The sequence below is a fragment of the Rhipicephalus sanguineus genome, chromosome 3 (genome assembly GCF_013339695.2).
Source record: "Rhipicephalus sanguineus isolate Rsan-2018 chromosome 3, BIME_Rsan_1.4, whole genome shotgun sequence".
Lineage (NCBI taxonomy): Eukaryota > Metazoa > Arthropoda > Arachnida > Ixodida > Ixodidae > Rhipicephalus > Rhipicephalus sanguineus.
Genome location: NC_051178.1, coordinates 81,358,912 through 81,379,972, shown reverse-complemented (window position 1 = coordinate 81,379,972; position 21,061 = coordinate 81,358,912). Strand labels below are relative to the sequence as shown.

Sequence of the window (21,061 nt, the reverse complement as noted above, 5' to 3'; positions counted from 1 at the left end):
GGAATGCGTACCAATCCAAAAGTTTTCGTAAGAGAGTCCGGAAATGCTTAAAAATGAGAATATACTGATTAAGGGCAATATTCATTTGAAATAGACATTGCTGTACCACCTCTTGCATTGACGTTTTTGTTAGCTATGAAAACTTTGGTCTCTTATTCCCCCAATGACATAAAGGAGATACGCAATATATTCTCCAAATGTAACGAAAGAAATATTTTTATTAAAATTGGTTAAATAGTATAAAAGTTTGGATGAATATTAATAGGGATTTACTTTCCGCCCACACCATTCAAAGCGCTAATTCGTGGATAATTAACTGAACTCTATTAGCTTTTAGCTCTACTAAATTGGGCGTTCTTCCGCATTTATACATTCTAGAGTGAGTATCACACTTCACAAAAGAAATACTTTCAGCACCAGCTATAGGCGAGTTTTTTTTTTTTATAGTGCTAGGTCTGCCTACCGTTTTCGTTTCTCTAGCAATGGAGTCCAGCACCGCTAGCGACGAACCCTTGCCTCCCGTCAAGTCTGGCTCCTTGCTACACGGGTCCCGGATATCTGACACAAGGCGAGACATATGAGGCAGCTGGAGCCCTGCACAAAGAAGAAAAAATTAAGGCACCGTCGCGGACAGGTTAGGCCTATCTGTCCCGACGTGGGAGCGGCCCGCTACGTGCTAGTTCGCGCCCCGACGGACCTAAATAAAGTTTTTCCATACCATACCATACCGTCGCACTAGTGGTGCTAAGCCTGAAGGAAGTGCGAAGCTGGGCAGCCTTCTTTGTTTCTCTTCGGTTTTCTCTTTCTTTCCTCCTCTCTTTCTTACTTTTCCTGTTTTTCAGCTTTTTTCTGTTCTTTTTCCCTCTTTATTTCTAGTTATTTCCATTTTTCTTCCTATGGTCTTCCTTTCTTTCGCTCTCTTTCTTTTTCTCGCTTGTTTGCGCTTTTTTTCTATTAAATTTTTTATGCATGGTTTTGCCTGATTTACGCAAAGGAACAACAGCATACGACAGTATACGGCAGCCGGGGCCCCTAAAGTGCTCCGCACTTATCACGATCTTCAAGGCGCTCGAAGAACTAGAGCTGAAGAAGACTTCGCCTTGGCGCGCGCGCGCGCGCTCATTATGCTACAGATGATGAGCTATACTTGATTTTGCCTGCGTTACGCCAAGCGATGACAGCATGCGAGAGCCCGGGCCCCTAAAGTGCTCCGCACTCAAAATAAATTAGCACATCTCGCACTAAGTCGCACAAGGCTGGGTAACAGCAGACCTGGTGGGCACCTATCTGGTCCTGGCTTAGCTAAGCTTTTACCCTCTCGCATCTCTCTTTCCAACCCCTTGCTATACTATACATGCATTGCTATGCTTTCTCTCTCTTAAAGGGGCCCTGCAACACCTTTCTTAGTTATATTGGAATAGTCTCATTACTGACGTATGACTCTTCACGAGTCACATGCCGCAAAAATTTTTCGAATCCGTCAAATCTAAGTGGTGTTACCAAATTATAGAGATCACGTTCCGCAGCTTTCTCCCTCAACTCAACGCCGCGAGCACGCGGAAAGCTAGGCCAGCTAGGCAGCGAGTCGAGGGAGGCAGCGCAGAGGAGCGAGGCTCCGCCCGAGAGCGCCGGCGGAGTTTTTTTCTTCATTTTTTTCTCTCTGACGTCTGGGCGCAACCACGTGGTCTGTGCCGCCACTTCCGGTCGGCTTGCGTCGTTCTCGTCGAGCGGAGCTGGCGGAGCCGGTCGCACTGTGTATCGCGCGTGCTTGAAAACTGCGCGTCGGTTTGGTAATGTTGGGTGTGCACCTCGAACGCCGTAGTGTTTTCATCGCTCTGCCAACAATGGAAGCAAACCTGCGCGCTCGTATGGAACGAATGACAGCTGAGATCAGTTTCGGCCCATACTCCGATACACCGCCTCGTAAGACGGCACTGGCAGACGACCCCGAAGCGCCGCCATTACCGGACTCCAGCATTGTTATCGGAGACACGCTGCGCCCGTGCCTCGGTCGGTCGTGAGAACGTGCCGACGATGCAGTTCTCAGCTGACGAGGCAACACTCGAACGGCTGCCACTCTCAACGGCAACCGGCGATGGTCAAAAGCACAGAAATATTCACGTTTTCGGCACTGCGCATGGCGAAGAAAACGGAACCACCACGCAACTACGAGCAGACGAGCTGTCGGTGAGACAGGAAGTGCTAATATAATGTTTGTTCGGTGTTTTTAACGCGATAACAGAATATAAACATACATATTATCTACTTATTGAACTCAAAATTAACACCGAAAGTAATAATGAGGGTGTTATCGTGATTATAACAACAGCCAATGGTGGAACTGCCGACAATCGCGTCATATTTTGCGGACTAATACATCATTTGTCGAGAGAAGAGGGAGCGATTTTTAGCTGACTTTGAGAATTTATTGTAAATTCCAGGCCGTGCGCATCGCTGTAATATTTGGCTCGCGTGTTCTCGGGAGCCTCGACTACCGATCGGCAGCGCTTTTTGAGCATGCTCGAAAAGTGTTGCAGGGCCCCTTTAAGTGCGGAGCACTTTAGGGGATCGTGCTGCTGTAGGCTGTCATCGTATGCTGTAGTATGCTGTCGTCGTCTCATGTCGCTTGGTGTAACGCAGGCAAAACCAAATATAGAATAGCCATTTCTTGCTAGCCTTGTATAGCAAGAGGCTGGTAGAGGGAAGTGAGGCTGAAGAGCAGCGATGTGAATGTGAGGAGAAAGGAAAGGAGGAAGGGAGTATGCAGCATGGAATCCAACTCGCCCAAATGTCAGTTCTTATGCAGTCTTCGTATGGTGTACCCCTATGTCGCCGCTTGGCCTCACGCAGGGAAAACCATATATGCATATCCATGTATAACAAGCGGGCAGTAAGGGAAGTGAGAGTGGGGAGTGATGTAGGATGAGGAGGACGGAAAAGTAGAGGGAAAAGCAGAGCATAGCCATGTAGACCACGGTATACTAAGGGTGCGAGAAAAGAAAGCGAAGGTGAGGAGAAAAGTAACGAGGAGGAGAGAGGGTAAAGCATGCATAGCCATGAGCGGCGTAACGCTGGCAAAACTATGTTAACATAGGCATGTATAGTCCCGTATTGCCATGTGCATTTCTTATTATCACTTTCGCTGTATTCGCTTTTCGCCCACAAAGACTGTCAGCAATGCTCAGCGCAAACCGCGCCTCATTGTTCGAGAAGCTTCCCGATTATTGTAGATCATTTTGTTAAGATTGCGCGCAAGACGTGAACACTCGAGCTTATTTTAGAACTTGCACGACAACCAGCGATAACGCACGAATATTCGACGGCCTGTGTATAAATGCCGAGGCGCTTAACCGCTTGTCAGTTGACCCACGGTCGACGCTCTGTTCGCCGCTATCAGTGTATTGCTGCAGTTTGACTTTCAGTTTCCCAGCCACAAATTTCTGCGTCGATGGTCGTCGCCTGAACAAAATCACTAAAAAGGACGTGTACCCTCTCCAACGTATAGACGACGCCCTAGATCGACTCCACAACGCGAAGTACTTTTCTTCGATGGACCTCAAGACCGGCTACTGGCAAATCGAAGTCGACGAGAGAGACCGAGAAAAGACTGCCTTCATAACACCACCCTATCGGAAAAACTACCATGGTGGATACTGGAAAAGGTGGTGGATATAGTGGAAATAATGCTGGGTATGATGGAAATCATGGTGTTATAGTGGACAGTGGTAGGTGGCAAGGTGTACGTCAGCTGGGTAAGGTGGAAAGGATGGTGGACGATGGTGGAGAGTAGCAGCAAAATACTGGGCAGGGGTAGGAGACAGCGCCCACTATGGCGCGAATGGTGGAAAGCAGCGAGGGAATGGTGGGTGAGGAAAATGATGGTGTACCATGCTGCACCATGCTGGAGAAGCTGCGCCAAACACCGTCATTATACTCGAAAGCATGCAGTGGCAACTATGATGAGTATATTGTGAAATATTATTGCAGTGCAAATGAACAGCATTTTGGGCGAGTTGGTAATGCCTAATGGAGCAATGTAAAACTCAATAGACAGAATCGAACTTGTTTTGTATTTTTATACACCCCTTGTGAGCATGCGTTTTCTTTATTTCTTATTGACTGACAGGAATAAATCTACATTTTTGTGGTGAGTGGTCGAGCCCTATGAGATTTCGTTTTCAATGCTACATTTGTTTGCAGTCCCCCTATTGTATTGATCGCGAAAAATGCTCAAGAGTGTATTGCTTAATTATTAGTAAATTTTAATACGATTTTCCTGGCTGAGAATATTGATTCCAGCACGAAGAAAATGCAGAATTAGTGATCACTGCATAGCAGTTAATTTTTGGACTTCCGTGGGATGTACCTACCCGAGACCACGCCTGTTGCGCTTTAACATTCGCGCTGAATTTACTGCTCGCTCACATTTATGATAAGGCTGAAAGTAAACATCAACGTCATGTGCGCTACGGATGTAAACGTTGAGAAAAAGGTCCGTGAAATGCATGCTGCAACCGAATCACCTCGCGTAAACAGATTGACAATGTACTGTATTGCAAAAACAATTTGCGGCTTGAGCCGAGAACTTCATTTCGACGGGGGCAAGGTGCAAAGCACAGCCGTATACTTAGATTTTGGCGCACGTAAAGAGCCCAAAGTGGTCGAAGTTTCCGGAGCCCCCACACTACGGCGTCTCTCAAAATCATATCGTGCTTTTTGGACGTCGTGAAACCCCAGCAGTTATTATTATCTGAGCTGAGCAGCTGCTTCCCAGCTCCCTCATCCTCGCTGCGAGTATGCGGCGACGCTGGTAGCGCCTTACAACCTTGCCTCCGAGATTAATGTCTACTGCCCGTCTCTGAGGCCGTGTTCGCCATAGGCGCTGTCTCAATGGCGGCGATGACGTCACGTCCGACAGCGTCGGAAGTGAAATTTGTTTAGGCCGTGGCCAATGGCGTCGCCGCTGTCGTCCTCCCAGATTTTTCTTTCCTGACATGGCGGCGCGCTGCATACAACGTGGTCATGGTGTGGTGATTGCGTTTGTGCAGATGCGGTTGATTTTTGTGCGTGCCCGTGCTTTGTGTTTTATGTTGCGGTCATTGACTTAGGCCGAACATCTTGAATCAGTATGATGCGCGGTACACGGCTGACTAAGTGAGCTGCAGGCGCCAGCTTGCCAAGTACGATTTCTTTGTTGGTGATCATCGATGAAGAGTGCCGGAATAGTTTCTCGCAACGCGCGCTGTGGCATGGAGAATCCACGTGACAGTTCGTGCACTCGGGAACTCACCATATTGCCTCTAGACCGACGGATGCATGCAAACGGGGTTGTCAGCCAACGCGGACTTGTCACATCACCTGAAGATCGGCGGACGTCGCAACGTGTACGCTGCATGTTTTCATGAGAAAGGTAGGTGGCTTTGAGTGCTACTCTGTGCACGTTATGCATTATTATTGCTGTGTGTGTATTGCCAAGGGATATTGAATACGGTGGTGCTGAATGTCTTTGCAGTTGTGTTGAAGCTGCTGCCGCCCGACGTTTGAGAACAGCTTAATCGCTACTGTTACAACGTACTTGGATATGTGAGACGGGCGCACTACCCGCCGTAAAATTGAAAGCAAAGATGAAATTTTCGACAGAAAGGCGCTCGTCTTACACAGGTATTTAACAATCGTCACTGCATTTGTAATAACCAAACTAAAACAGTTATTGCTTCTGCCACCGGGTTGTGCTGTGACTGGGAATAGGTGAGGCGCGATAAGTTGCATTTGGTGATGCAATAAACAACACTGATTATGCTAGCACCCTTGTGCACTCATAAGTTTTTACGTCGGAAATAACGGGCATTTGTTCAGAATCCGCCCCTGAAGGACGATGTAATGTGGTAGGTGGGCTTCTGGGGAAGGCGGAATGGGGTGGGGGTTCGGCACTGCAGCCATAGCGTCAACTGCCGGCTGTGTATCCCCGTTGGCTGGCCGCCTGCATCGTCCAATGTGGATTTCTTTTGCCGCTGCAACGTTTGAAAGTTATAGGCTGTGGTTTCGGTATGTTTTTTTGTTCTCTTGCTCAGCGCGGGCTAGCGAATCGCGCGTTCATTTTGCGAGGGGTAGGTAATTTGCCGCGACTGACCCACTTGTGGTTTTAAGAAGATTTATTTCAAGGGCTACCATCACGTGAATGTTGCCGGCCTGTTGCGAGGGCAAGTAATTGTCCCCGCACGGAATGCCGGCACTATTTCGCTTACGGCAACTCGCGAAAAAAATAATATAACAGCCGGTAGTACCTAACCAGCTGTATACTGATATGTAGTGCAATTTTACTGTATTAATTAAAAGGTCACTTAGTCGTAAGTTCAGCAGACACGTATAAACTGCGCGAAGACGAGCGAAGCGCAGAGAACACACACACCGTGCGCTTCGTGTGTGTCTGTTTATTTCTGTCTTCTAACGTGTTGTCTTCGCCCAGTTTAAAGGTGTCTGCTGTATCTATGAACCAACTAGCCCAACAACATGCCATACTTGCAACAAGGACCCACTATAGTATCTATTAATTTGTATGAAAGGAGCAGTGTAAGACGCATCAATATATTGATTACTAAACAAATCATTTATATTTTTAATGGTGCTTTTTAAATATTTTTCGGCTTGCTTGGAGAAATGCATCTCTTTTAGCCGCTTCAATTATAGCCATCGAGGAACTACCGTGATGTAGTGGTGAGGGTTTTCTACAAGGGTTTTCTGCAGAAGCTGCTTGTCGAGGCAAAGGAGGAAGCATAACGCCAAGAAATGTAGAAAAGGGAATAAACTTATTCACTGAGCCAGTCTGTTTTGTGCTTAGTGCAAACATGGTATTATGATGCCTGTTTTGCCTGATAACACATTTGGAACGAAAGCTGAGAGTTACCATTTGGTTTTCTGTGGTTAACCTGTATGCCTTGTGTAACAGGCAAATATGTTTTGAAATATAACTGAAATAGCATTGAAAGGGAAATAGTTCATTGACAAATATGCCTGCCATCTCCGTACCTGCCACGTACCTTTATACATCATAATTTCTACCCACCAAGGCTACCGTCCACCATCTGCCCACCTAAACTACCGTCCACTATCCACCAACCTTGTCCACCATCCACCACCGTCCACTATCCACCCACCACCGTCCACCATCCACCACCGTCCACTATCCACCCGCCACCGTCCACCATCCACCACCGTCCACCATCTACCCACTACAATAATCCACTATAATGGCAGATGGTGGTTTCCACCATGTCTACCATTTGACTTTTTCCAATAGGGCAGACGGCCTGTTCGAGTTCAAGGTCATGCTTTTCGGTCTTTTCTCGGCACCTGCGACTTTCCAGCGAGTCATGCATACTGTGTTAGCTGGCTTGAAGTGGCAGACTTGCCTTGTTTACTTGGACGACGTCGCTGTGTTTTCCTCGAACTTCGACGAACATCTCCAGCGACTTCAATCCGTACTTCAAAGAATCAAGAACTCCGGGCTCACCCTGAAGCCAGAAAAGTGCCGCTTCGCGTACGAGGAGCTCTTGTTTTTGGGTCACGTGATCAGCAAGACTGGAGCGCTCCCAGACCCGTAGAAAACAGCAGCCATCGCCGCTTTCCAGCCACCCACCGACAAGAAGGCCGTGCGCCGAATTCTCGGCTTGTTCACCTATTAAGACGCTTTGTCAAAAACTTTTCACGGATCGCCGAGCCACTAACGCAACTCACGAAGACCGACGTCGAATTCAGGTGGCAAACAGCTCAAGCCGAAGCATTTTACGAACTGAAACGACGCCTGCAGCCGGCTCCGATACTTGCGCATTTCGACGAATACGCCGATACACAGCGATGCAAACAGCGTCGGACTCGGCGCTGTCCTTGTGCAGCGGACGGACGGACATGAAAGGGTTATCAGTTATGCTAGGCGGTCGCTGCGAACTCTCAGCGGCGCCGTGCGCGACCTGAAGTCGTCCATGTCGTGCGCCTCAAGCCATATTACGCGCGTTAGTGAATCTGAGGATTGTACTTTTACTTTATTGTACTTTCTTGCTTGTGCTTATTTTTGTTGTACTATCTAGCTTGTGCTTGTTTATTGTACTTTCTTGCTTTATTGTTGTTATTTATTGTTGCATGCATTGGCCGACCCCCCCCCCTCCCCCCGTGTTCTGTTCTATGCATCGGGACGTTTCTTATTATCACTTTTGCTGTATTCGCTTTTCGCCCACAAAGACTGTCAGCAACGCTCAGCGCAAACCGCGCCTCATTGTTCGAGAAGCTTCCAGAATATTGTAGATCGTTTTGTTAAGATATACGTGGCTATATATAATATAGCCCCGTATGGCGTCACGCAGGCAAAACCATGTATAGTACAATCATGTACAGGGAAGTGAGGGTATAGAGGAAGGACAAGAGGGAGGCAAAGAGTAAAGCACACCATATCCCTGTAATGGCGTCACATAGGCAAAATCGCGTATAGCTTACGTGCGTAAGCAAGGGGATGGGAAAGAGAACTGAGAGTGAGAAGGACGAAGGTAAAGCATAGCATAGCCATGTATGGTGTTGTACAGGGAAAATCATGTAAGCATAGCCATGTATAATATGGTATAGTTGGGCTGCGTGAAATGTAGTGAGGGTGAGGAGGAAAAAAAGGAAGAGGTTAGAGGATAAAGTGTAGCATAACCATGTAGATGTGAGGCTGAGGAAGCAAATGAGGAGGGGGAGGGTAAGATATATCAGCCGTCTTTAGTAAGTATGGCAAGCGGGTGGAAAAGGGCAGTGAGCTTGAGGAGCAGAATAATTGACGTTTGACGCTGTTGGAATTGGTTAGGCGTCCTTGAAATCGGCAGCACAAAAACAAGGACACGAGAAAAAGTACAACGCAGCATAGAGCGCCTGTGTGGTGTGTTGTACTTTTCTCGTGTCCTTGTTTTTGCGCCGCCCATTTGAGGAGCAGTGATGTAAGGGTGAGGAGGAGAGCAGAGGATGCCCCTGCATCACAAATAAGGGTTTATTTTGCCGCCATGGACGCCGAGGAGGCTGCATGGTTGGAACGCCAGCGGCTGCCTACCCGTGAACGAGAGCGTCGCTGAAGGACGGGCGAATCACTACTCCGCATTGCACGTAGAGTGCAGCTGCATACATTTTTAAGGACGATAGTCTTTCGTGGGATACTTGAACGCAGAATTTTTGGTCTGTCTGTCTGTCTGTCTGTCTGTCTGTCTGTCTGTCTGTCCGTCTGTCTGTCTGTCTGTCTGTCTGTCTGTCTGTCTGTCTGTCTGTCTGTCACAAGATTCAGCGAATCGGCCAAAGTTTAAGCGCTTCTTGTGCGCCCAGCCATCTTGAACTGGTAGCTGCGTTCATACTTATTTTTTTTTTTATCTCATAATACCCCTAAAGGCCCCCGAAGGGGTATTCCATAGGGGAACAGACACGTGAATGAAATATATGCATGTTTACACAGTGCAAAACAAGATTATACAAAATAACGAAAGCAAGCTAAATACAGAAAACAAAAACAAAAAAACAAGATACTTTGGGAAAAAATGAAAAAGAAGTAGAGATAGAAAATTTACTAATGTAAACATAAAAATAAGGGCACTAGCAAATACAGTATACAAGGGAAAAAAACTAAAACAAAGTCATGATCGTAACATACACAAGTTTGCAATTAATACATACAATAATACGAATCAAGCGTGTACAATGGTCATGAAAATCGTTAACAAATGATCACAACAAGAAAATTAAACACTGATGTACATATGAAGAAGCCTAAAAAGAGTACGCGTGGGGGATATCTAATCGGAAATGTTGAGTAAAAGTTCGTGAAATGTTGCGAAATCTTCTTGAGTGCCAATGTGCGATGGCAGGTTATTCCATGCAACTATATTTCGGGGAATGAAGGAATTAGCATAATGAGCTGAGCGACAAGTTATGCGTTTTATTTAAGATATGGTCTGTGCGTGAAAAGATGGCTGTTGGTGTTTCGAAGATGCGGCGATGGTATGGGTGATGATAAAATTTGTGAAGAATCGAAAGGCGGGCAGTTCAGCGGTGATGCGATAAGTCGTCAAGCTGAGCGCGAGATTTTAGTGCTCAAATGCTGGTATAGGGTGAATAATCAGAAAAGATGAAACGGGCTGCACGGTTTTGAAGAGATTCAATTTCTTGAGTGATGCAGATTTGTGAGGGACCCCAGATAGCTGATGCGTATTCTATTTTAGGGCGTATTAATGTGATGTATGCTAGTCTACGGAGTCTATGTGAACATTGTCGATCAAAAAGCAAATTTTACGCATATCTGAGGTGCAACATCAATACGTAAGTATTAGGAGATGTGTTCCTTTACTATTAAATACACAGATACGTAATTCTAACGACCGTAGTGTTTCTTAGGCTGCGCTGAAAATGCGACGCTATGCAAGAAAAAGCCCTCTGCCGACGATATGGTGCTGCCACCTGGCAGTGGCCATGGGAACGGCATCACGGGTGTCCGCAGATAAGACCAGGACTCGTGTAGTACAGCCGGAGGAAGACTATCGTCGTTTGACGACATTTGCAGCGAAGCAATCAGATACGCAGGCAATTTTTATTCTATCTGTTTTGTCTCTGGAACTTTCTATCTCTTTCTCTCTATGTCTGTTTCTTTCTATGTCTTTCTATTTTTTTTTGTTTTTCTTCCCGTCCTTTCTGTTTTCGTTCTCTTTCTTTTTGTGTCTTTCGTTCTCTTTATTTCTCTCTCTCTGTATTCATTTTAAATGCGAAGCATTTTTTAGCGAAGTTCTGCGACTTTGAGCGTATCTATCTATCTATCTATCTATCTATCTATCTATCTATCTATCTATCTATCTATCTATCTATCTATCTATCTATCTATCTATCTATCTATCTATCTATCTATCTATCTAGCCGCCTACCACTTTGTGCTCTCCTGCTCGTTTCGTTAATCGAATGTACACCAAAATTGGTATGACATGACATGACTGTATGGCGAACATGAATGACGAGTCATAACATGAAAATCATGACATGCATGTCATGAACGACATGATATACATGCCACAGTCTTGGTGCTCTTACGGCCGTTTCGTTAGTTTGATATATACCAAAATTGATACGGCGTGACAAGAGTGTATGGCGAACATAACTAACAGGTCCTAACGTGCAAATCATGACACGCATGTCATGTGCAGCATGATATACATGCCACGCTCATGGTGCGCTCGCGGCCGTTTCGCTAGCTTGATATATACCAACATTGGTACTGCGCGACTTTACTGTGTAACGAACATAAATAACATGAGTTAACATGAAAATCGTGACACGCATGTCATGTATAGCATGACTTACGTTCCACGCTCATGGTGCGCTGGCGGCCGTTTCGGTAGCCTGCTATATACCAAAATTGGTATCTTGTGACATGACTGCATGACGAACATAATTAACACGACTTGAACATCATGACACGCATGTCATGTACAGCATTACGTACGTGCCGCGCTCGTGGTGCTCTGGCGGCTGTTTCGCTAGCTTGATCTACCCCGAAATCGGCATTGCGCGACGTGACTGTGTGACGAGCATAAATAACAAGACTTAACATGAAAATCATGACACGCATGTCATGTACAGCAAGACTTACGTGTCACGCTCATGGTGCGCTGGCGGCCGTTCGCTAGCTTTATCTCCCCGAAAGTGGTATTGCGCGACGTGACTGTGCGACGAACACAAATAACACGAGTTAAGATGAAAATCATGACACGCATGTCATGTACAGCATGACTTACGTGTCACGCTCATGGTGCTCTGGCGGCCGTTTCGCTAGCTTTATCTACCCCGAAATCGGTATTGCGTGACGCGACTGTGTGACGAACATAATTAACACGACTTAAGATGAAAATCATGACACGCATGTCATGTACAGCATGACTTACGTGCCACGATCATGGTGCGCTGGCGGCCGTTACGCTAGCTTTATCTCCCCGAAAGTGGTATTGCGCGACGTGACTGTGCGACGAACACAAATAACACGAGTTAAGATGAAAATCATGACACGCATGTCATGTACAGCAAGACTTACGTGTCACGCTCATGGTGCGCTGGCGGCCGTTTCGCTAGCTTGGTCTACCCCGAATTTGGTGTTGCGCGACGTTACTGTGTAACGAACATAAATAGCATGAGTGGCACGCATTTTCCTCAATAACAGACAAGACGATGTATGCAGCTCTTTCCTGGCTGCTTCGCATTACAACGATTCCCACAATGCGTGGGATCTGGTGGCTTTTTTTCCCCTTCTCTTTCTCTCTTTCTTCCTGCTCTTTCTATGTCTCTCGATTTCTTACTTCCCATCTCTCTGTACTCGTTCTCCTTTCTCTCCTCCTCTCCCTCACATCTCTCTTTCTCACCCTCACTTCCCGTTTTCACCCCCTTGCTATACTCTACTATGCAAGGCTATATGCTATCCTCTGCTAGCGCACCTGGAGAGCCGAGTGGTTCGGACGCTCCCTTTGTGATCGTGGGGACGAGGGTTTGAATCTCGCCCCGCGAAGAAAATTTGTCGCCAAGAATTTTTCTCTTTATTCCTTGTTCTCTCTCTCAGCCTTTCTTTGTCTCTCTCTGTACTCGATCTCTCGGCCATCAGATTTATTGCGACCCACGCGGGACATATCGGCGCACGTGTTCCGGGATAGAAGCTGACGAGAAAGGCGATGAGGAAGAGGATCAAGAGAGCGCGTCCCAGTTCATGATGATGATAATTTTCGATCTTCGACTCACGGCAGACATTGACCACAGCAGCTCTGCTGTAAAAAACAAAACAAAAGAAAACTAACATGTTCTCGCGTTTTCTGGAATTTCCGCACATTTGGGAACAATGAAGACCATCGCATCAGCGCTGCAAGTGGCTTCTTCGGAAAAATGAAACAAAATTGATTTTGATTCATATAATTCAAATTTGCGTATTAGCAAGATATGCGAACATTTTGGAAAGAAATAGAGGACCTCCAGAGGCCGACATGTTTATTCGTCGCAATATGGTGATATTAATATTAGCAGACATAGCGGCAGCTTACCTTCGGTAATCTTGTGTTTCAAGTAGCTTGGAATGGTTCGACTGTTTTGCTGTGACCTACATAAGAAGGAGTGAAGCGAGGTTTACTTTCAGGAATATTAGCCGTTCTGCTGTGTTTAGCGTTAGCCAGCGTGTGGCAAATTCTTTGTTTGTAGTGGTCAGTGCTAAAACCTTGTTTCATAAACTTGCCTTTTTATGGTAATGTAAGTTCTGAAAATGGAATGAGCGGAATAGAAGCCAATAGGACAGCAAGTTCCGAAAAAAGGGACTTTGCGGCATAGGTACCTTTATCAAACGCAATCAGCAAGACAAAATGTTGCTACATAAAAAACACACTGTATTGTCAGGCCTAATAATTCGTATTGTTTGCCCACACTCTACGCTCGATTTTGCCAATAGAGCTCTATAAGTCTTAATGCTTAATAAGCGCTCTGTCAGTGGGTAGAGGAATTAAAAAAAATAAAGACCTCGTGCACAATGATTAGCAAAATATCCCAAGTGGTGCTCGCAATAATTTAAGCCATGTACCGCAAACAACTAAGTGAAGAAAAATAGTCATCGGCTCACCTTTTGACTGTAAATGTAAATCCAGATCCAATGTTTTCCTGACATTTTAGATCCACAGCAGTGACGTGGCCGTCGGTAGAGCTGCCTTCGGACTGGAAAACCATTTCAGGAGCCACAGCTTTTGCGTCGACATGTAGAGGAAGCTCACCTGCATAAAAATGCTCTTTCACAGTGAGGAAAGATTGAATTTTTTCTGTATGACATGATGATATGTAATGTTGGTCAGTTCGTAAATGCGCTTTAAGTAGAAAAGTTTCCACATAACAAAGACTGTGCAGCAGACATGCGCCGCAATAATGTCCTATGCCAATCAATGAAAACCTTCATTTCGAAACACAAAATACACACGAGTTAAAGCCATTCTTTGTTTTTGTGCAATGAGATTTCCCGTAAAGAGTTCGAGCTGAGAGCATCCCTTGGTGCAGTTGATGTGCTGATTCGTGCGTTTATGTTCGACTTGCTGTCTTTTCCACAACGAGGACATTGTGAGCGGTGTGCAGGTTGTGCTCAAACATCATACTTCGGAGTGGGCCAGGCAGGGGCGCTCCGGGCGAAATGCTCACCAAACCATTCGTCTTTGTGGTGCAGGTTGTGGCTGCCGTTTTCGGAACGCAAGCTGCTGAATATGCCTCCGTTTTGACAGACCCGTCACATGACTGAAAGGATCATCACGGCATCGAGATTCGACTGCGTGGTCACCGTTGTCTTAAAGAAGAAGCCATCCTTCCCTTAGTCCAGACTCCGACGCATGCGCCAACATCGGTGACGTCAGCGGCCTCGGACCTTCCAAAGGCTATAAGAAGCTGCGTACCTCCGTCGAACTTCAGTGGGCCAGGCAGCGGCACTCCGGGCGAAATGCTCACCAAACCATTCGTCTTTGTCGTGCAGCTTAGTTCCTACTTGCCTGCGCCATGTTACCGCAGTGATAACCGCTTTTTAGTGTTGTCCAGTTAACCTCCCTGCCTTTTCTACATTCCTTCTCTCTCTCTCTCTCTAGTGTTGCCGCCACGCCCACTTGGTAGCTTTTTCTCATGTATTTGTACTTTTGGTGTGGATTTGTTAGTTTGCATGGATAGAATAGTTGAGGTAGCGGAATAGTTCTACAGAGATCTGTACAGCAGCCGAGGCATTCAGGATGATAACGTAAGAAGGAGTAATAGCGCAGAGGAATCTGACATCCCTCCAGTATTGACAGGAGAAGTAAAGAAAGCCCTAAAGGGAATGCAAAGAGGCAAAGCAGCTCGTGAGGATCAGGTAACATCAGACCTGTTAAAAGACGGTGAGAGATTATGTTAGAGAAACTGGCCACCCTGTATACGAAGTGCCTCTGGACGGGGAGGATACCAGAATCTTGGAAGAATGCCAACATCATCTTGATCCATAAGAAAGGGGACGTCAAGGACCTGAAAAATTACAGGCCCATAAGTTTACTGTCCGTTGTCTACAAGCTATTTACAAAAGTAATTGCTAACAGAATTATTACGACATTAGAGTTCAATCAACCAAGGGACCAGGCAGGATTTCGTACAGGATTCTCAACAATAGACCATATTCATACTATAAATCAGGTGATACAGAAATGCGCGGAATACAACCAACCCCTATACATAGCCTTCATAGATTACGAGAAGGCATTTGATTCGGTGGAGACATCAGCAGTCATGCAGGCACTGCGCAATCAAGGCATCGACGAAGCCTATATAAACATAATGGAATAAATCTACAGCGGATCCACAGCCAATATAGTCCTCCATAAAGAAAGCGACAGAATCCGAATAAAGAAGGGCGTACGGCAGGGAGACACGATCTCTCCAATGTTATTCACCGCGTGTTTACAGGAGGTTTCAGGGCCCTAGATTGGGAAGAGTTAGGGATAAGAGTTAATGGAGAGTATCTCAGTAACCTACGATTCGCTGATGACATTGCATTGATGAGTAACGCGGGAGACGAATTACAGCTCGTGATTGCTGAACTGGATACGGAAAGTAGAAGAGTAGGTCTGAAAATTAATATGCATAAAACTAAAGTAATGTGGAACAATCTTGGCAGAGAACAGCGCTTTGCGATAGGTGGCGAGACACTGGAAGTTGTAAAGGAGTACGTCTACTTAGGACAGGTAGTAACCGCGGAGCCGAACCATGAGAGTGAAATAACTAGAAGAATAAGGATGGGTTGGGGCTCATTCGGCAAGCATTATCAAATCATGAAAGGTAATCTACCACTATCCCTCAAGATGAAGGTATATAACAGCTGCATCTTACCGGTACTTACCTACGGAGCAGAAACCTGGAGACTTACAAAGAGGGTTCAACTTAAATTGAGTGCGACGCAGCGAGCGATGGACAGGAAAATGATAGGTGTAACCTTAAGAGACAGGAAGAGAGCAGAGTGGGTCAGGGAACAAACGGGGGTTAAGGACATCATAGTTGAAATCAAGAAGAAGAAATGATATGGGCCGGGCACGTAGCACGTCGGCAGGATAACCGGTGGTCATTGAGGGTAACTGACTGGATTCCAAGAGATGGCAAACTCGTGAGGGGGAGACAGAAAATTAGGTGGATAGATGAGATTAAGAAGTTTGCAGGCATAACGTGGCAGCAGAAAGCACAAGACCGGGTTGATTGGCGGAACATGGGAGAGGCCTTTGCCCTGCAGTGGGCGTAGACAGGCTGATGATGATGATGATGATGATGATGATGATGATGATGATGATCATGTTAGTTTGCGAGGATATTGAGGCAAACCCTGGCCCTTCGGATAAAGAAATACTGTAGCAGATTCTTTCAGGACAAAAAAAAAGAAACATGACTGATATGATGAACAGTGTCTTATCAAAACAAGAAAAAATCAAAAAAGAAGTTGCTAGCTTGACTGAAAGGATGAGTTCTGTCGAAATGCAGACAAAACCTTTGATTGAACTGAAAACAGATATAAACGATTTAAACCAACGAGCAACACAACTTGAGAAAGATTTGGAATTGGCGGTTAAAAAAATTGACGAGTTAGAGAACAGAAGTCGACGAAATAACTTGATTGTTTTTGGCCTGAGGGAAGAAGCTAATGAAACGACTGCTGGACCTTACCAAAATGATAAAAACAGACTTATTTGAAGGAAAGCTGGGAGTGAATGTCAGTGGCATAGAAAGACGTCACAGATTGGGAAAAAAGAATGGCAAAGAACGCCCAGTAATTATAAAAATACTCGATTACCGGGACAAGGTAGCTATTCTACAGATGTGTTCCAAGCTGAAGGGCACCGAGCTGTCGATAAGCGAAGACTTTTCTGCTCGTGTTCGCGATATCAGAAAAAAAAATTGTGGCAAAGTTCGTCGCGTGAGCGCACAAATGGATCTAAAGTGAGGTTAGTTTTTGACAAAATAAACATTGATAGAAAAATGTTTTTTGTTGGGATGATGATAAGAATAAGAGATATAAGTTATCTAACCAAATTAAGGCTCGGGGATACTAGATGAACGATGTTAGTGATGCTAAATGTGAATTGCCGCAGTATTGTTAATAAGGCTGAGAAATCAGAAGGCATGCTTTGAGCACATGACCCATATATTGTGTTACTAACTGAGACATGGCTACGAGATGATGTTTTTGATAGTTAGTTTGTACCGAAAAATTACAGAGTGTTCCGTAAGGATCGAGATGGGAGGAGAGGGGGCGTAGCTATTCTTTTTAGGAATAAAACACGTGTTGTAAAAATGCCAGACGTTCAAGACATAGAAAGCACCTTCTGTAAAGTGTACAATGGCAATATTAGATATCTTCTTGGTGTCCTTTACAGGCCACCCAATGCTTCCCTCGATGTTATCGCAAAGCTTAAGGATTACCTTCATTGTCACGTAAAAACCGAAGATAAATGAATCATAGCGGGAGATTTTAATATGCCAAATATGAATTGGGAAACATTTTCATCAGACCCATGTCAAGCTGCGGATACTGAAATATCCGATATCATGTTTCAATATGACTTGACGCAAATAGTTACCGACCCTACTAGAATAGATCAGGGGACGAAATCTATCCTAGATATATATCTTGTGAGTGGCAACATAAAAGAAAGCATGCCGTGCAGCGTCACAAACAGCACATCGGATCACAGGGCTGTGGTGCTGGCACTAAAGGGAGTTGCACTTAATCAGCAGAGGACGGTGAAAAGGTTTCCCAATTTTTCAAAAGCAGATGATGAATGTATAATTGATGTACTGGCCTTTGAATATGATCATTTCAATGCAGGCAATCGTAGCGTTGAAGAACTGTGGCTTTGTTTTAAGAGAATAATTTAAGATTGTGTGCAGCGTTTCATCCCTTTAATTACAATGAAAGCCGAAAATCACAATTCCTGGATAACAAGAGAGACGCTACAGCTGAAGCGAAAGTTGAAACGGTTAAAAAAAAGTCGGACAAGGCTACAAGTCCAGATTTAAAAGCAATTATTTGCAATATACGTGAAGAAATTAAAGAAATGTCTTTTCGTGACAAAGAAAAGTATTTTAACGAAAAATTACCGTCATTTATTAAGACGTGTTCAAGAAAATTTTGGAAAGAGGTCACTCCAGGCACGTGTTCTAGCGATGTATTTCTTTTAGATGGAAAATTAGAGAGTGACGAAAAAGCTGCCTGTACGGCCTTTAATAACTATTTCTATAACGCAAGTCCGAATCCGTCCGCGGCGGTCGTATTTTGATGGAGGCGATATGCTGGAGGCAAATATGCTGCGCGATGTCGGTAGACATTAAAGAACATCAGGTAATCGATATTTTCCCTCTCCTCTACCCTCCTCCCCCTCAGCCAGCTCTCCTAGCCTGAGTTGCTTTGGGACGTTAAACCCCGCAAAACAAACTTTTTTATGATTGCAGAAGGTGACAGACGCAAGACAAAAAAAGCGCGAAACAGCTGGCTTCAAATGCCGGTCACGTACCTCACGGCAACAGTTGGCCAGTAACAACGTAGTCTTTACTAGTTGCCGATAACTTGAAGCATTTCAAGCGCACGTTACGCTGAATATGAAGGTGAACTAGAAATTCTTTACTGAAACTCACCGCAACGAAGGTGCAGATGACTGCGCTGAGCGTGCACATCGTGGTCACCTCTTACGATAGCGTGGTCGATGGGCCGCATCACACTTGCAGGAGCATAAACTGATCCATAGTAGATGCTGAAATATAAAGAAAAAAGTTTCTTTCAATGACATTTCCTTCAGTGAAAGTTTCTTTCATTAACATTACTACAACAATCGCGCGGTCTAAGTTCGGTCAAACACCATTTTTAAATGCGAAGGATTTCTTAGCGAACCTTTGGCACTTTGAGCGTATCTATCTATCTATCTATCTATCTATCTATCTATCTATCTATCTATCTATCTATCTATCTATCTATCTATCTATCTATCTATCTATCTATCTATCTATCTATCTTAGTCGCCTGCGTCTGGGTGCTCTCCTGATTGCCTCCTTAGCTTAGTGTAGACCAAAATTAGCATGGGATGCTAAAAGGATTTGACGAATATGACTGTGTGGTCATCGCATGAATAACGTGAAAAGCCCGTCGCGTGCGTCGTGAAACCCCTACCTCCAGACACGTATGGCTGATACCCGTTTACCACAGGCCGCGGTGTGCGGGTATGCGCCACAGGTGATTGATAGCTTATAGCTACCGAGGAACGGCGAGGAGAGACATTGGTAATTTAAATGTGAGAGCGTTAAGAAAAACCGACATCGGCAGCGTTGACCCGACGAATGGAAAGAATGAAAATTAGGATCCCAGCAGGAATCAAACCCAGTCTTTCTGCCCGGCAATCTGGTATTCTACAACAGAGCCACGCCAGGTCTATAAACTTGTGTGGAAAAACAGCCTATGTAGGCGTAATGGCGGTGCAACGTCAATTGTGGTTGTGATGCTGGCTATCTAATTTTACAAGAAAGCAATAAACACTACATATGTACTCCTCAGATACAGGCGTCATATCAGATTAACGTCTGGGGTTCCAGTGTGGGCTCCGCTTTTATAGCAGTATTTTAAACATCACAATTGTATTCCTATGATTCAGCAGGCTATATTGAAATGCTCCAGGGTCGAGCAATGAGCATTGCAGCATAAAGTGCACATAGTTTCGATAATGCTGACGTATGTACGCTAACGTGAGAGGTGACGTTACGTCGCACAATAATTTACCCTTTAAACGCCAGTGTTGTTGACGTGCCTGGTAAGCCCACGATGTGCACACAGGTACTACACTTACAAAACACGTCGATCCATGGCTGACTGCTTCGCATGAAACCGATTCCCACAGGGCGTGGGATCTGCCGAATTTTGTATATATAGATGGTCATCATATCGTAGGGGACGTGAATTGGCAGTGATTCACAGGACATCAGGTTCAGTAGAAGCAAAACTGAGAGTCACGAAGAGGAGCGACTCGCAATGAAACTGAAATTTGGAAACGTTTCTGGCTATTCACGGTGAAATTGCGGGGTGCACAAAAGACTGAGACACAGCGAAGTGGACAAAGGAGGTCTGACCTCTCAGTTATTTGCGTTTGTAGATGGCAGAAGATATAAGCACTTGCTGTCTGCACTGAGTACGTACAAAACGAGTCATGAAATTGAACAAAAGAACAGACTATAAAGCTTCATGCAGAATACAAATTCCTTGTCACTGATTGCGACCGATGGGTCACTAGAGCACCTCTCTGTGCAGTATTTTTTAATGTCTCAATTGCTTAACACGTTACTTTGTTTTCATTGGAAAACAAAACCACCATGAGCAGAAAAACGCGCTACTCGGGAATGTTCAAAAAAGAGATGGTTTTCTCTATTGTAGGCGAAATATTCTCAACTCAGCAAGGTGGTTCGTCCGAAGTGCGCAGTTTGCTTTAAACTGCTTTGCGAGTGACGTAGGCATGCTAATTTTTAAAGTAGACAGTTCTGTCAACTATTCGCATACCACCGAAATTGCCACAAAATTCAAAATGCTACTGATTGAGGGGCGTGAACGAAGGCATTTCTCCTTTACCTCAGAACCGCTCTTTATTTCCGTCCCAAAGAATTAAAATGTTCAGGCAAATGTTGCAACTGCTATTACCCTGGCTTGAAACACTGAAATTTCAGCGCGCATGCGCTTCCTCGCTTCTTAACTGTCGAATTTGGCGGCACTTCGCGACAAATGTGAGCTCACCCTTTTTTTCCTCCATAAGCACTCGTGCGAGCCAAGTGATACACGTCTCCATTCTGAAACAACGGAAGAAAGCATGTTAAGTATCACGGTAACGACAGTGGCCACCACATTATAGAAACAAAAACAACCAAAGAGAAGAGCCGGTCATCGTCCCCATAAGGGCCGGTTGTAGCCTTCAGAACACCTTCTTATCTTATTTATCTTATGAAGAGAGGAAGGAACAATATTGTGAAACCA

General features: G+C 45.1%; 1 protein-coding gene across 1 annotated transcript in view; it reads right to left on the bottom strand.

Moving 5' to 3' along the window:
- The window catches only part of LOC119386793 (prodigiosin synthesizing transferase PigC), a 283,713-nt gene that overhangs the window by 76,193 nt on the left and 186,459 nt on the right, over positions 1-21,061 (bottom strand). The window contains exons 9-13 of the mRNA XM_049413244.1: positions 20,825-20,877; positions 18,691-18,806; positions 13,640-13,787; positions 13,074-13,129; positions 464-594 (exon numbers count right to left, since the gene is read on the bottom strand). Coding sequence (XP_049269201.1) covers positions 464-594; positions 13,074-13,129; positions 13,640-13,787; positions 18,691-18,806; positions 20,825-20,877 — 504 coding nt within the window. The remainder of the gene's footprint in view (positions 1-463; positions 595-13,073; positions 13,130-13,639; positions 13,788-18,690; positions 18,807-20,824; positions 20,878-21,061) is intronic.